The sequence below is a fragment of the Chelonia mydas genome, chromosome 3, assembly GCF_015237465.2.
Source record: "Chelonia mydas isolate rCheMyd1 chromosome 3, rCheMyd1.pri.v2, whole genome shotgun sequence".
Lineage (NCBI taxonomy): Eukaryota > Metazoa > Chordata > Testudines > Cheloniidae > Chelonia > Chelonia mydas.
Genome location: NC_057851.1, coordinates 78920850 through 78935872, shown reverse-complemented (window position 1 = coordinate 78935872; position 15023 = coordinate 78920850). Strand labels below are relative to the sequence as shown.

General features: G+C 39.1%; 1 protein-coding gene across 7 annotated transcripts in view; it reads left to right on the top strand.

The window, feature by feature from the left end:
* The first annotated feature begins 29 nt into the window (after nt 1-29).
* The window catches only part of RTN4IP1 (reticulon 4 interacting protein 1), a 48341-nt gene continuing 33347 nt past the window's right edge, over nt 30-15023 (top strand). For 6 of the 7 annotated variants that reach the window (XR_006289529.1, XM_037894565.2, XM_037894569.2 and 3 more), the window contains exons 1-5: nt 64-940; nt 3108-3259; nt 7361-7429; nt 10351-10475; nt 13464-13512. Coding sequence is in view for 6 of the 7 variants with exons in the window: in XM_037894565.2 (XP_037750493.1) it covers nt 640-940; nt 3108-3259; nt 7361-7429; nt 10351-10475; nt 13464-13512 (696 nt within the window). In the remaining variant the exon portion in view is untranslated. Of the gene's footprint in view, nt 941-3107; nt 3260-7360; nt 7430-10350; nt 10476-13463; nt 13513-15023 lie in introns of all 7 variants that reach the window. The other variant, XM_037894567.2, reaches the window with a different exon arrangement.

The window sequence follows — 15023 nt, the reverse complement described above, 5'->3', positions numbered from 1 at the left end:
ATGCCGGCTCGCTATTGGCTGAGGTGAGCGGAGTGGGCGCGGCCCCGCGGTGACCCTCAGCCTGTGCGCGCTGCGCGGAGGAGATTCAGGCCGGGCAGGGACGCGCTGAGAGGAGAGGGGGGAACGCGCTGGCACCTGGGGCAAGGGCAAGGAAGCGGGAGAGCGAGGCGGGGGCTGCCTCGCTTCTGGGGGCCGGGGTCTTGTGGGTGGAGGCTGAGCTGCCTGGGGAGGGGTCCTTGGGGCACTGAGATTTGGTGATTTGTAACGGGTTTGGAGGAGCCCCTCTCTTCTTCTCCTACCTTTCAAACTAGGGAGCCTCTGGGGGCTGTGATACTCGTGGGGAAAAGCCAGTTTGTTCAGGCCGCCTCGTTCACACCCCAAAACCTGGGAGCTTTGTAGTTAAAAATTGAAACTAGACAGGCCTCCCCCCATCCCGTATGGTTGTAAAAGAAGAATTAGAGAAATAGTAAAAGATTTTTTTTAAAAAAATTGAAGTTGGCAAACATACATGGATTTGATTGGCTTAAAAATTATCTCTGTGGAGATGGGAAGCATCAGTGTAGCCAGCATGTAATTATTTTTACACATAAAGTATAGTAGCTAAAGTCATTAACGATCCCACCTTATGCATTGTCAATAATGTATTTAAAGATGCATCTGTTTAGTAGGAGAGCATACAGTGGCTTGCTTTTCAGTCAAGGTTCCATGGCAACTTGCCTTAGAAGCAGCAAAAGTTTAATCAAGCCCCGTCTATATAGAAATATCAGCCTCTCTTGTCAGAGATGTACAGTTATGGCATCGTGGATAATAGATAGATATGGGCGAAATGATGTGCTACGATTTACAAATAACATGATGTTCCCTGTAATACATTTTCCAAATGAAGTTATTATTAAAGTCCATGCTGCAAGTTTAAACCCTATAGATGTTAATATGAGAAGTAAGTGATTTTTTTTTTGAGTAGGAATTATTATATTTTTGTGTATTTTAGTGTTGATTAAGTTCTTAACATAACATGTTCATACTGTAAATATAATTTTATTAAACCTGTATTATTTTTATTAAATTGTTGGTGTAAATCATAGTCCAAAATGTGCCTGTGGCTCCAATAGTTTTTAAACAGGGCTGTCTGGGAAAATATTCCATGATTATTGTGGGAAGATGCTCTTGCAGAACTTTTTTTTCTGTTAAATTGTTAGGGGGAGTGGTGAATTTTTAGACTATTGTTCTGCATCTACCAAAGCAAAACTAAGCTGGGTTTTAGCCCAAGTAATACAAGCAGCTGGTTGCTGCTCTTCACAGACTTAAAACTCATGATCAGAATGAGAATCAACTTGTAACCCAATTTTAAAGTGTTTTTCTTCTTCTGTTAGTTTGGTTTCTATTGTGCAAGGGTCCAGGCCTGCAAAACACTTAGCTTCCTCAACTCCCATGACAGTTGGCTCATACAATTAATTCCCAAAAATGTTTATTTCTCATCTTTGTCCTAACTTCCTGTTGCATAGGTGCCTCAGTGCCTACTTTTATTGGACCAACTTCTATTCGTGAGAGAGACAAGCTTTTGACCTTACACAAAGCTCTTCTTCAGGTCCGCTGAATTCAAGGCTTTGGCCAATCAGTACATTTAACTGATTGATCATTGACATTTGACATTTTTCTAGTCCGACAATTGTTCTCAGTAGCAGGCTCAGAAATCTTAACAAATATTTAAAATCACAGAAAATCTTACATTTCACTGTTTATTCACAGCAAGATGCGACCTTGCATTTCAAATTTTGATACTGGTCTTTGAGGAAAATTGAAGGAATTTCCTATTTTTTTAAACAATCGAGCTTAAAATGTCAATGATACAGCAATTACTTGCAATTTAACGCTCTTCAAAAGCCCTGCTCCTGCAATGAGCTCCATCTTAGCAGACTCCTGAGCCTACACAGAAATCTGGATGGATCAGGGATCTGCCTGCATGAAGCTCCTTGTGGGACTGAGGCCTTACTTTGTATTCTGGGGCCAAAACTACTCAAAACATAGCAGGTTGTTTGTTATAGGATTGTTTGTCCAATCATGCAACCCATACTCATCTGAGGGGCCCTACTGAAGCCAGTGGGATCATTTGTGTGATTAATGATTGCAGAATTGGCCCTGTCAATGCTCATCTACCTATGAAAAATAAATTAGACATCCCTGAGATAGTCAAAGATTTTAAGGAGCTCTTTGGTACATATGGCTTGCAAAGCACCATATTTTCATCCTCAGAAAATATTTTGTGTTTAAGTGTTCCTTTAAGCTTCTTTATTATAATAGTGCATAATTAAGATCGTGATTGCTCATTTTTCTATGACTGATAATTTTTAAAATAATAGGACATCTCTGCAGACTATTATATATTTGGTAGGCCTTGTACATCTGAACAACTTTCTAATGAATAGAAAATGGTTAGTCCAGACAGGATATGACTGTTGTTGGACCGTGACCATGAGTGGTGCAGAGCATTCACATTTACTTAATAGGAGTTAGAGTTGCTCAGTACCTATCAGCATAAGGCCATTAGTGATTTCCAAGATCATGTTTAGATGAATACTGATGTAATACTTCCCTCCTTGGGGAAATGAGACACATTTTGCAATTCTTTTGCATCATTAGCTATAAAGTATTATTGTAAGATGAAATGTATTATCAGCTGAAGTTCTCAAGAGAATAGAATAAAGTGCTGTGTGTTGTTGTCACACATGAAATGATTGATTGTTCTTATTATGAAATAACAAATGTCTGTCAGTGTGATGTCTAATATCATGTTATAAGTAGCTAACTGGTTTTATGATACTTAATATTTTATATGTATTGTGCACCAAACGGGACAAAAGAAGAAATATTGCAAGACTTAAAAGTTGATACTTAGTTGTATAAACTTTTTTAAAACATAAAATAATACTGTTCTGCTTGCTTCTAGTTCTTTAGAGTTGCGAACATTTTCAGAACTGTAAAAATCAAATTTCAGGAGTGTAAAGTTGCCTTATGCACAGGTTATACACCTTACTCACTTGTCTGATTTTGCAGTTCTAGAAAAATAATCATTGATATTTCCTACTTTGTTAAACCATGTTTTATAGATGGTTATGGAGCAGCTGCTTTAAATGTGAAACGTGATCCACTGAAATTGAAAAGCACCGGGAGTGAATTTCCTCTAACACTTGGTCGAGATGTATCTGGTGTAATTATGGAATGTGGGCTAAATGTGTCCTATTTCAAACCTGGAGATGAGGTGATGTAACTTGTCTCATTTTTCTAACTTTATGCATGTTGAAAATGTAATATGAAGTCAATTTTTTTCTTTTTCTTTGCAAATACCTTTTTTTTTCTTGCCTCCGTGCAGCCTACATGAAAACTAGGTTGCAGTAGCTTTTTTTTGAACTTCTATTTGTTTTTTTCCTGCAAAATATTCATATGGGCTAGTTACCCCATTCCTTTATATTTAGAGTCCATTGAATTAGCATATGTTAAAATCCTGAGGTGGGGTTTCTTATATTAAAAAATGAAACACCCAAAGCTGCTTCATCTTGATTGAAACTAGAATTTTAACAGGAAATTTCTCTTGGGTAAACCTTTATTATCTTATAATACCAAAAACTCCGACATAGTTTAGGAGCCAGCAAATTTCTGAGCCTCATATAAATCCTTATAAGACTTGCTTTTAACTTTTTTCAGTTCTACTGGAGGAATGTTTTTTTCTTTCAGGTATTGTACCAGCTCATGGCCTTCCAGTAAGATATGAACTGTTTAATGTAATCTGCTTTCTCCAAAAGTTTACATTATACACAGTACAGTACGTCTTAGTTATATGGCCAATCCATGCTTCTATTAAACATTCCTCTGTAGTTTGTTTTAAGAGAGCAAATGAAACCTTTTTATAGTGAACTTAGATATAGTGAAACTGATATTCCATATAATTAATCATAGAATATCAGGGTTGGAAGGGACCTCAGGAGGTCATCTAGTCCAACTCCCTGCTCAAAGCAGGACCAATCCTCAACTAAATCATCCAAGCCAGGGGTTTGTCAAGCCTGACCTTAAAAACGTCTAAGGAAGGAGATTCCACCACCTCCCTAGGTAACCCATTCCAGTGTTTCACCACCTTCCTAGTGAAAAAGTTTTTCCTGATATCCAACCTAAACCTCCCCCACTGCAACTTGAGACCATTCCTCCTCGTTCTGTCATCTGCTACCACTGAGAACAGTCTAGATCCATCCTCTTTGGAACCCCCTTTCAGGTAGTTGAAAGCAGCTATCAAATCCCCCCTCATTCTTCTCTTCCGCAGACTAAACAATCCCAGTTCCCTCAGCCTCTCCTCATAAGTCATGTGTTCCAGACCCCTAATCATTTTTGTTGCCCTTCGCTGGACTCTCTCCAATTTTTCCACATCCTTCTTGTAGTGTGGGGCCCAAAACTGGACACAGTACTCCAGATGAGGCCTCACCATTGTCGAATAGAGGGGAACGATAACGTCCCTTGATCTGCTGGCAATGCCCCTACTTATACGTCCCAAAATGCCATTGGCCTCCTTGGCAACAAGGGCACACTGCTGACTCATATCCAGCTTCTCGTCCACTGTAACCCCTAGGTCCTTTTCTGCAGAACTGCTGCCTAGCTATTCGGTCCCTAGTCTGTAGCGGTGTATGGGATTCTTCCGTCCTAAGTTCAGGACTCTGCACTTGTCCTTGTTGAACTTCATCAGATTTCCTTTGGCCCAATCCTCTAATTTGTCAAGGGCCCTCTGTAGCCTATGCCTACCCTCCAGCGTATCTACCTCTCCTCCCAGTTTAGTGTCATCTGCAAACTTGCTGAGGGTGCAATCAACACCATCCTCCAGATCATTAATGAAGATATTGAACAAAACCAGCCCAAGGACTGATCCTTGGGGCACTCCACTTGATACCGGCTGCCAACTAGACATGGAGCCATTGATCACTACCCGTTGAGCCCGACAATCTAGCCAGCTTTCTATCCACCTTATCGTCCATTCATCCAGCCCATACTTCTTTAACTTGCTGGCAAGAATACTGTGGGAGACCGTGTCAAAAGCTTTGCTAAAGTCAAGGAACAACACATCCACTGCTTTCTCCTCAACCACAGAGCCAGTTATTTCATCACAGAAAGCAATTAGATTAGTCAGGCATGACTTGCCCTTGGTGAATCCATGCTGACTGTTCCTGATCACTTTTCTCTCCTTTAAGTGCTTCAGAATTGATTCTTTGAGGACCTGCTCCATGATTTTTCCAGGGACTGAGGTGAGGCTGACTGGCCTATAGTTTCCAGGATCCTCCTCCTTCCCTTTTTAAAAGATGGGCACTACATTAGCCTTTTTCCAGTCGTCCGGGACCTCCCCCGATTGCCATGAGTTTTCAAAGATAATGGCCCATGGCTCTGCAATCACATCCGCCTACTCCTTTAGCACTCTCGGATGCAGCGCATCCGGCCCCATGGACTTGTGATTGTCCAGCTTTTCTAAATAGTCCCGAACCACTTCTTTCTTCACAGTGGGCTGGTCACCTCCTCCCCATGCTGTGCTGCCCAGTGCAGCAGTCTGGGAGTTCACCGGGTTCGTGAAGACAGAGGCAAAAAAAGCATTGAGTACATTAGCTTTTTCCACATCCTCTGTCACTAGGTGCCTCCCTTATTCAGTAAGGAGCCCACACTTTCCTTGACTTTCTTCTTGTTGCTAACATACCTGAAGAAACCCTTCTTGTTACTCTTAATATCTCTTGCTAGCTGCAACTCCAGGTGTGATTTGGTCTTCCTGATTTCACTCCTGCATGCCCGAGCAATATTTTTATACTCTTCCCTGGTCATTTGTCCAATCTTCCACTTCTTGTAAGCTTCTTTTTTGTGTCTAAGATCAGTAAGGATTTCACTGTTAAGCCAAGCTGGTCACCTGCCATATTTACTATTCTTTCTACACATCGGAATGGTTTGGTCCCTGTAACCCAATAAGGATTCTTTAAAATACAGCCAGCTCTCCTGGACTCCTTTCCCCCTCATGTTATTCTCCCAAGGGATCCTGCCCATCAGTTCCCTGAGGTTGTCAAAGTCCGCTTTTCTGAAGTCCAGGGTCCGTATTCTGCTGCTCTCCTTTCTTCCCTGTGTCAGGATCCTGAACTCGACCATCTCATGGTCACTGTCTCCCAGGTTCCCATCCACTTTTGCTTCCCTTACTAATTCTTTCCGGTTTGTGAGCAGTAGATCAAGAGGAGCTCTGCACCTAGTTGGTTCCTCCAGCACTTGCACCAGGAAATTGTTCCCTACAGTTTCCAAAAACTTCCTGGATTGTCTGTGCACCGCTGTATTTCTCTCCCAGCAGATATCAGGGTGAGTGAAGTCTCCCATAAGAACCAGGGCCTGCGATCTAGTAACTTCCGTTAGTTGCTGGAAGAAAGCCTCATCCCCCTGATCCGATGGTCTATAGCAGACTCCCACCATGACATCACCCTTGTTGCTCACGCTTCTAAACTTAATCCAGAGACACTCAGGTTTTTCTGCAGTTTCATACCGGACCTCTGAGCAGTCATACTGCTCTCTTACATACAATGCAACTCCCCCACCTTTTCTGCCATGCACGTCCTCGTTGAACAGTTTATATCCATCTATGACAGTACTCCAGTCATGTGAGTTATCCCACCAGGTCTATGTTATTCCAATCACATCATAATTCCTTGACTGTGCCAAGACTTCCAGTTCTCCCTACTTGTTTCCCAGTCTTCTTGCATTTGTGTATAGGCACTTGAGATAACTTGCTGTTTGTCCTGCTTTCTTAGTATGAGGCAGGAGTCCTCCCCTTTCGCGCTCTCCTGCTCGTGCTTCCTCCCGGTATCCCACGTCCACACTTACCTCAGGGCTTTGGTCTCCTTCCCCTGGTGAACCTAGTTTAAAGCCCTCCTCACTAGGTTAGCCAGCCTGCTTGCGAAGATGCTCTTCCCTCTCTTCGTTAGGTGGAGCCCATCTCTGCCTAGCATTCCTCCTTCTTGGAACACCGTCCTATGGTCAAAGAATCCAAAGCCTTCTCTCCGACACCACCTGCATAGCCATTTGTTGACTTCCACGATTTGACGGTCTCTACCCAGGCCTTTTCCTTCCATGGGGAGGATGGACGAGAACACCACTTGCGCCTCAAACTCCTTTATCCTTCTTAGAGCCACGTAGTCTGCAGTGATCTGCTCAAGGTCATTCTTGGCAGTATCATATGGTGCCCACATGCCTACTTATGCTGCACTGAAGTTGTTCTGGAGGTTGGAAAATGACTTTTCTATGATATAGATACAATTTTAAGAAAATAATAAAAGTTGAAATGTGTTTTTCCCTTTCGTTTTAGGTATGGGCAGCAATTCCTCCCTGGAAGCAAGGCACTATTTCAGAGTTTGTTGTAGCTAGTGGAAATGAGGTAACCATACCAAAATTTCGATATTAAAAACAAAAATTTCAGCAGACTTTGTTTCTTCCAAAATCTATGTAAATTGCTTTTTCACAGTTTTTAAATTTTATAGCTTTTTTTTAAAAAAAATATTTTTCTACTTTATGTAGTCAACATATTTTGAAACATGGAAAATTCAACAGCTGAGGTTTAGTATAGCTTGTTTAATTTGCAGCCTTGTAGTCCACTTGGTGGGTTGAGTTAAATCAGTGATTTAAATCCCCAATTTTAATTGTAATTTAAATGAGCAGGCAGGAAACCTTGATTTAAATAATTGATTTTAATCTTGTTTTATATTTGTATTTTTTAGTAATTTTCCTAAAGGAAGGTTGATTCTCACTGATTGGTAACCATTAAAATTTGTGGATTTACAACTAAACATAGCCTTTACAGTAAATGTGGTTGTGACGGGTTCTTTCTGGGGTGCCACCTGGAGCTGGGGTACCACTGAGTCCCCCTAATCCACTAGCCTGGGCTCCTTTTACACAGAATTGCTGTGAGAAGCTCTCTCCAGGCTCCAGCCTGTACTTTCACCAGCACATGTACAGGTAGGAACACACCCAGCTGCAGGTACATGCAGATGCTGTGATCAGCCTTGCCTGGGAAGGCTGCAGCTAGGGAACTTCCCAGCTACTCAGGCACGCACCCTCTGTGGAATGTAAACCCAAAATTATACTGTCTTGCACTGCACAGAAAATTGTACAGCGTAAGCTCATTAAATTCGCCCCCCTCCCTCCCACATGTGGAGAGGAATATACAAAAGCTTTCCGTCCCGAGTTATGACTCCACACGCTGGTTTTAGATAAAGCAAAAACAAGTTTATTAACTACAAAAGATAGATTTTAAGTAATAGCAAACAGATCAAAGCAGGTTACCTAGCAAATAAACAAAAATGCAAACTAAGCTTAATATGCCAAAGAGATTGGATGTGAATAGCCGATCCTCACCCTAAGTGATGATACAAGTAGGCTTCAGATTCTTAAGGGGCAATCTTCACTTTTTTACAGCTTGGAATCTCCAAGTGTTCCAGTCACAAGCTAAAAATCCCTGGGTCTAGCACTTCCTCCAGTTCAGTCTTTGTTCCTCAGGTGTTTCCAGGAGTCTCTTTATGTGGGAAGTCAGTGAAAAACCAAGATGATGTCACTCCCCTGCCTTATATAACTTTTGCATATGGCAGGAACCCTTTGTTTTAAAGCTTGATTCCCACGCCCGTCAATGGAAAAATACTCATATCCCAAGATGGAATACAGCACCAGGTGACCTGGTCACATGTCCCAGTAGTGTCACAGCAGTCTTGACTCGGAGGCTGTCTGCAATGTCCTCAAGAAGGCCCCCAGGTGGGAGATAAGCTTCTTCTAAGGCCTGTTGTTTTCTCTAATGGCCCTTCCTCACCCAGCTTTCAGAATGAAAGCATCTTGTCTAGTGGGCGTTCCCCAGGTGTAAACACATTTGTAATACAGATACATAGTCAATATTCCTAACTTCAGATACAAAAGTGATACATGCAAACAAATAGGATAGTTTTATTCATTAAATCATAACCTTTCCAATGATATCTCACATGGCTTATCTTGCATAAAATACATCATAATTATGCCATAATCATATCAGAATATCTCTGTGGAAAATATGAGGTGCGGTGTCACAGTGGTACAATTTTTTGTTATACATTAGAAGAATAACCTATACAAATGCATGTTAAGCTATATATTTGTTTAAATTTTATTCAGATTCTAAATTTGTTACATTTTATTTATTTTAGCAAATGTGAATGATACATTTCTTATTTAGTACATGATTAACCTTTTACTTATGATTTGTGTCAAGATCTATTTGCATGGAAACTAGAATCTAGTTAAAAATGCACAAAATCAGCATTAATTTTTTTAGTAGTTAATTAAGACTACCTTATATATGCTGAATATATAAGAAAAAAGTTAATTTCAAATGCAGAACATGTTTTAATAAACTGATTTATTAAAGTCATTAGTGAATTGAATGGATTGTTTCTGGTCACCGTATCCTTCAAGATTCTAGAACTAGAAGATCTCATCCTCTCATACTTAGCTTTTCTTCATAGATTGGAAGAGGAAAACAAGCTTTCCCACTTGTTTCAGCTCCCAGCTGTTTTCTTAACTTTGAATGAACTAGCCATTGTACTGAACTAGTTCAGTAAACTGAAATTAAGAAAATATTCTCTCAGCACCTGCCGTCAATACTCTTGCTGTCAAAAGCTGGGTTAGCAGCTCAGCAAACTCTAGTTCAGCGGTTCTCAAACTGTGGGTTGGGACCCCAAAGTGGGTTGTGACTCCGTTTTAATGGGGTTGCCAGGGCTGGTGTTAGACTTGCTGGGGTCCAGGGCCGGGGCCAAAGCCTAAACCCAAGCCTCACTGCCCGGGGACAAAGCTGAAGCCTGAGAGTGTCAGACCTGGGTGGCGGGGCTCAGGTTACAGGTCCCAACTTGGTGCTGAAGCCCTTGGGCTTTGGTTTTGGCCCCCACACCTGGGGTGATGGGGCTTAGGCTTTGGTCCCCTCTTCTGGGGTCGTGTAGTAATTTTTTTTTTTGTCGGAAGGGGGTCATGGTGCAATAAAGTTTGAGAACCCCTGCTCTAGTTCCAGGTTCTGAGCTAGTGACTTCCTCTAGTTCAGAAGTATGACTTTTTAAAAGTTTTGCAGTAAAAATTTACTGCTTAATTTTTTTTTATTTAATGTAAGTGATTTTAATAGATTATAGAAAAAGTTTAATTTTTTAAATGAAAAATGTATTTAATGTAAATCAAATTTGAATTATTTTTATTGAAATCCATATTAAAAACTTTATTTTTATCAACCCTGGTAGTCCACAAATATACTATTCATTGTGATTTAGACATGGCTGATCTTCTATTTAGATCTCTCACAAGCCCAAGTGTCTCAGTCATATGGAAGCTGCCTCCTTACCATATGTGGGTCTAACAGCATGGTCTGCAATAAACCAAATTGGGGGACTGAACCAAGATAATTGCAGTGGGAAACGGTAGGTGACTGGTCCTGCTGCTAATATGTTTTCATTAAGTTTTGTGTGTTTAATTTTTGTATAGAAAGCTCACTGAATTTAAATTTTTAAGATAGGTAAAATAAAAAATGAACGTGCAGAGTCATTCCTATATACACAAAATGGTAAAGCCTTTGAATTTGCATTAGTATGGTAAAGATACAGAGATGACATATATGGCTGAAAGTTTACTTTTTTAATTCAGGGCCTGAACTGCTAACCTTTATTCTGACAAATAGTCCTATTAATTTCAGTGTGGCTATTTGCTTAAGTAAAGCTTGTAGAATGAGACCCTCAATTGTTTTGGTGGGGTCAGAGGTCTTCTCACCTCACTTCCTTCTGAACAGAAGGAAAATCCAATTGATCTTATAAACACTTACACATGTTCTTAACTCTGCTTATGTGAGTAGTTCGTTAAAATCAATGGGACTACTCACATGAATAGAATTAAGAATGTGCATAAATGTTTGCAAAATCTTGACCTTGTACTTTCTGACCTCCTGTTATCGTGGTGTATTATGTTTTAATAAAATATATTGCAAAGGACAGTGGATTTAATAAAAATCTTTCTTCTATCTTTGGAAAATATTGAAGTAACTGGCTATTGTGTGCCATGGTAAATTTCATTATGAAAATATCAGGCAAATGTTTACTATATTTTGAGAAAATAAATTATTCTTTGAAATTGTTTCTGCTCTTGAGACTATTGGTATTACCCTGTAGTAAACAGTAGAACTTTATACTTATCCCCCTCTTTATTTTTTAAATATTTTAGGTAATTTTTATTTTGGTTAATTTGTTGCATGTAAATGGGATAAATATCATTTAATGAGGTGCCTTTGGTTAAACAAAATTAAAAATGCCCTACCTAGGTTACAAACATTACCTAAAAGTGAAAGTTCTTTTAAAAAAAAACAAACTCCTTTATTTATACTGTTTCTTTACTTTTTGCATTTGCTGCAGCTTAAACAATGAAAAAAAAACTAGTGAGTTTTACTTTCACATTCTCAGTCACTATTTAAATGTTCTGTTACTGCTAATAATGACTCATATGCACTTATAGATTGCTTTGTAAATAGTTTCTAGTGTATAACATCTTGGTTGCAAACAACAGGGTGTGGTCAGCCCCTGGGTTGGGGGGAAATGAAAAAGTTTTTTGACCACTTGTTTTGTTTCTGGAAATGTACTTAGTGTTCTTTGCTTCAGCTATGGAACTCTTGTACCATGTACAAAGAAGACCCATGTGTCCTGGAGGCTTTTAGAATAAAAAGAGAACCCTCACCAAAGCTGTTCCAAACTTCCACTGAAATATTTTACTTCAGTCACTCTTCAAAAGATAAATTTTCAACTCTTTAGCTGTAGCTTTCTTCAAAAAATCAGTGAGAAAATAGCAAATTTTAAGTTAGAAAGAAAATTGGCAAGGTGTTTGATGGCAAAAGTATGTGCCTGTTTTTTAAACCAAAATGTTGAATCCAACATCCAAACAGTATACTACGATCTTGAATTGCAAAAGCAATTTCCTTCATCCCCAGCATAGTGAGAGGGTTTAAATCAGAAACATCCTTTGCTTGAAGATACTGAAACTTCAATGAAACCCCCATGGTGATATCTGAACTTCAGTCTTTTGAACAAAATAGTCACTGAAATTCTGACTTCAGTATTCCTGCACTGAAGTCAGCAGATGGTTCAAAATTTACAATTCCAATTATAGGCTTCAGGTAACACTTTCTTATAAGTCTATGTATTAAAGATTTAATAGAAAGTATCTAGATGAAGTTTATAAAACACCACGATTGGAGTGCTGAGTGCTGTACTGAGGTCTCGTATCATTAAAACTAGATTATTTTAACAAAATATTCTACAGTGTCTTTAGTAATATTCTATGAGGTATTTATTACACACAGGTGTAATGAACGTACACTTGTCAAAATAAATGAAAAACATGTTTTATGATGCAGTAGCTCTGATCTTTGTTGTATTTGCTCATTCTCAGTGTTTGGTATTCTGTAATCTCTTCCAATTATAAATGAAAACTAGCAGAGTTCTGCTCAACTTAACGGTAGCATTCCTAGAAAAGAAATGTATTTTGGTTTAGTACAGCCTCAAAATTATTTTTGCCTAGTCTACTTCATTACATGTTTTTTTTTCTCTGTTAAACAGCTGTAAAGTTTAATAATGTGACCTACATTCCATGAGTTCTAAAATGTCCCAATACTGTAAATACCACCACTTTAAACAAATATTTTTTCTTAGGTTTACATTGACAATTGATTTTTCTGTAAAGGAAATGTCACAACACAAAACCAATGAAAATTTGGTGCATAAAGTATGGGTCCAAACTTAGGAAGTGCTAACCTTATTCAGTTCTTTTGGGGAGAAAGTGTGGAAATAGTGCTTCCTTTAAGTTGTCTTTTGATGAAAATATTATTGGCCTACGGTTCCACTGCTGGATTAGTGGAAAACTCATATGAACAAGGCAAAGAGCTGCCTTGCTGTACTGGAAGATAGTGTTATTGGCACAGAAGTGTAAATCGACAGTGTTGCCTCACATTTTTAGTCATCTGAAAGGTTAACTGTCCAAAGGACCAATTTTGAAAGAGAAACAGAGCTGTTAGTTTCACATAGCCTGGTATCTGAAATCTGTAAGAGACATTCAAGTAGGGTGTTATTAAAATTTTGCACTTTTTTAGAAGCTGACATGTTGGCACCTTCTCTAAAATATAACCCTAGGTATTTGTTATGATTGCTGCAATGCTGTATTCATCAGACTTTTGTCCTGGCTGCCGCTTCTCTCCTACATTCATGTTCATCTCCCTGTTGTAATCCTCCCCCTCATGTAAATAGGATCACCAAGGAATCTTTTGTGTATATTGGGTATTTCATTAGTTTAATTCACGTGGATTCTTACATAGTGGAATTGTCTTGCTATGCAGTTAGGTTGTATCAATTGGAATTGCTCTTGTTTTACAGAATATTAATTTTCGGCGCTTCAGGTGGAGTTGGTACCTTTGCTATCCAGGTGATGTATTACAATAAGCCCAGTATGAGGTCTTTATAAAAATACTCTATGATCAAGGTTTAGGGAAATGAGGTGGGGGCTGTTGGTGGTGAATCGGGGGGGGAGGGATAGCTCAGTGGTTTGAGCATTGGCCTGCTAAACCGAGGGTTATGAGCTTAATCCTTGAGGGGGCCATTTAGGGATCTGGGGCAACTATGGGGGATTGGTCCTGCTTTGAGCAGGGGGTTGGACTAGATGGCCTCTTGAGGTCCCTTCCAACCCTGATATTCTATGATTCTATGAATCAGCAAGCTACTGAATGATCTCAGTGCAAGCCCAAAGGTAAGAGAATATGAAAATAGTTTGAGATTTATCATTTCCATCTACTTTATTATCTTAGTCTAAGTTAGAAAGGAGTCGGTTTCAGGGGCAGAGAGGTTATGGGTGTAGGAAGTGAACGATTACACTTCAAGGCTTTAGTTACTGGGAAGGAGACTCCAATTTCCATGTGACTTGAAATCTGTTATATGTTTTGATTAGATTTTCTGCCTCCCTCACCCCCAAATGGAATAAACTGGTATAAATTGAGAATGACTTCAGCAAACTGTTTTGTTTTCTGGTGTAAATTCTTCTTAATGTGTTAATATTTTTATGTGCATCAAATATAGTGTAGTGGCTTAGAATGCAATTCCCCTTCCTCCCGTTTTTAATCTCAACAGTTCCAGACTTTGGGGAGAGGAGATGTTTTTTAATGGGCTATTCATCTTGAAACTTGTTCTGAGTACATTTGCATTAAATTTGGGGCTTTTGATTGAAAGCAGTGTCCCGTTATATTCAAGTATCTTTGTCTTCAGAGTATAAACAAACACATTTTAGATGATTGCACCACAAGGTGTTTTTTTCAGATTTCAAAGTTGTAAATATAATAGCCTTTAGAAGAGCATGGGAGAGTTTTCAGTGGTACACTATGTGCCTAAACCTTGGTAAAGCAGGTTGCTAAATGAGTTCAGTAAGAAAGGTTGAGCCTGCCACTGAGTAGTTGTGATGTCTGCCTGTCATCATGTAGAATAATTCATTCCTGCATTAAGTTTATGGTTGGCAAATATCAAAGAAGATATTGCAGTGAAGAGTGAGAATAAGGTATACAACAGAGGGTAAATTAAATTATTAGCAGAATTCCTTTCTGTCTGAGCAGCTCTGCAGACTATAAACTAACCAGCCATCTTCCCCTATGATAAATTAGTGATAGTTTTTGCTCTTTGAAATTTCCACATAGCCAGATTGTTTCTAGTGAGCTGATTTACAACCAAATAGTCTTTACACTAGATTTGGTACATCTTTTTTTATACCTAGGAGGGTACACTATAACTATATATATATATCTATATCTATTTACGCATATTTATATATATTGATTATATAGCTTAATACTTTCAGATTCTTATTAATGGTACATTCTTAGTATGTTAGAAAATGGTGAATGATATATTGCTTATTTACTAGATAATTATCTTTTTGCTCGTGACTTGTGA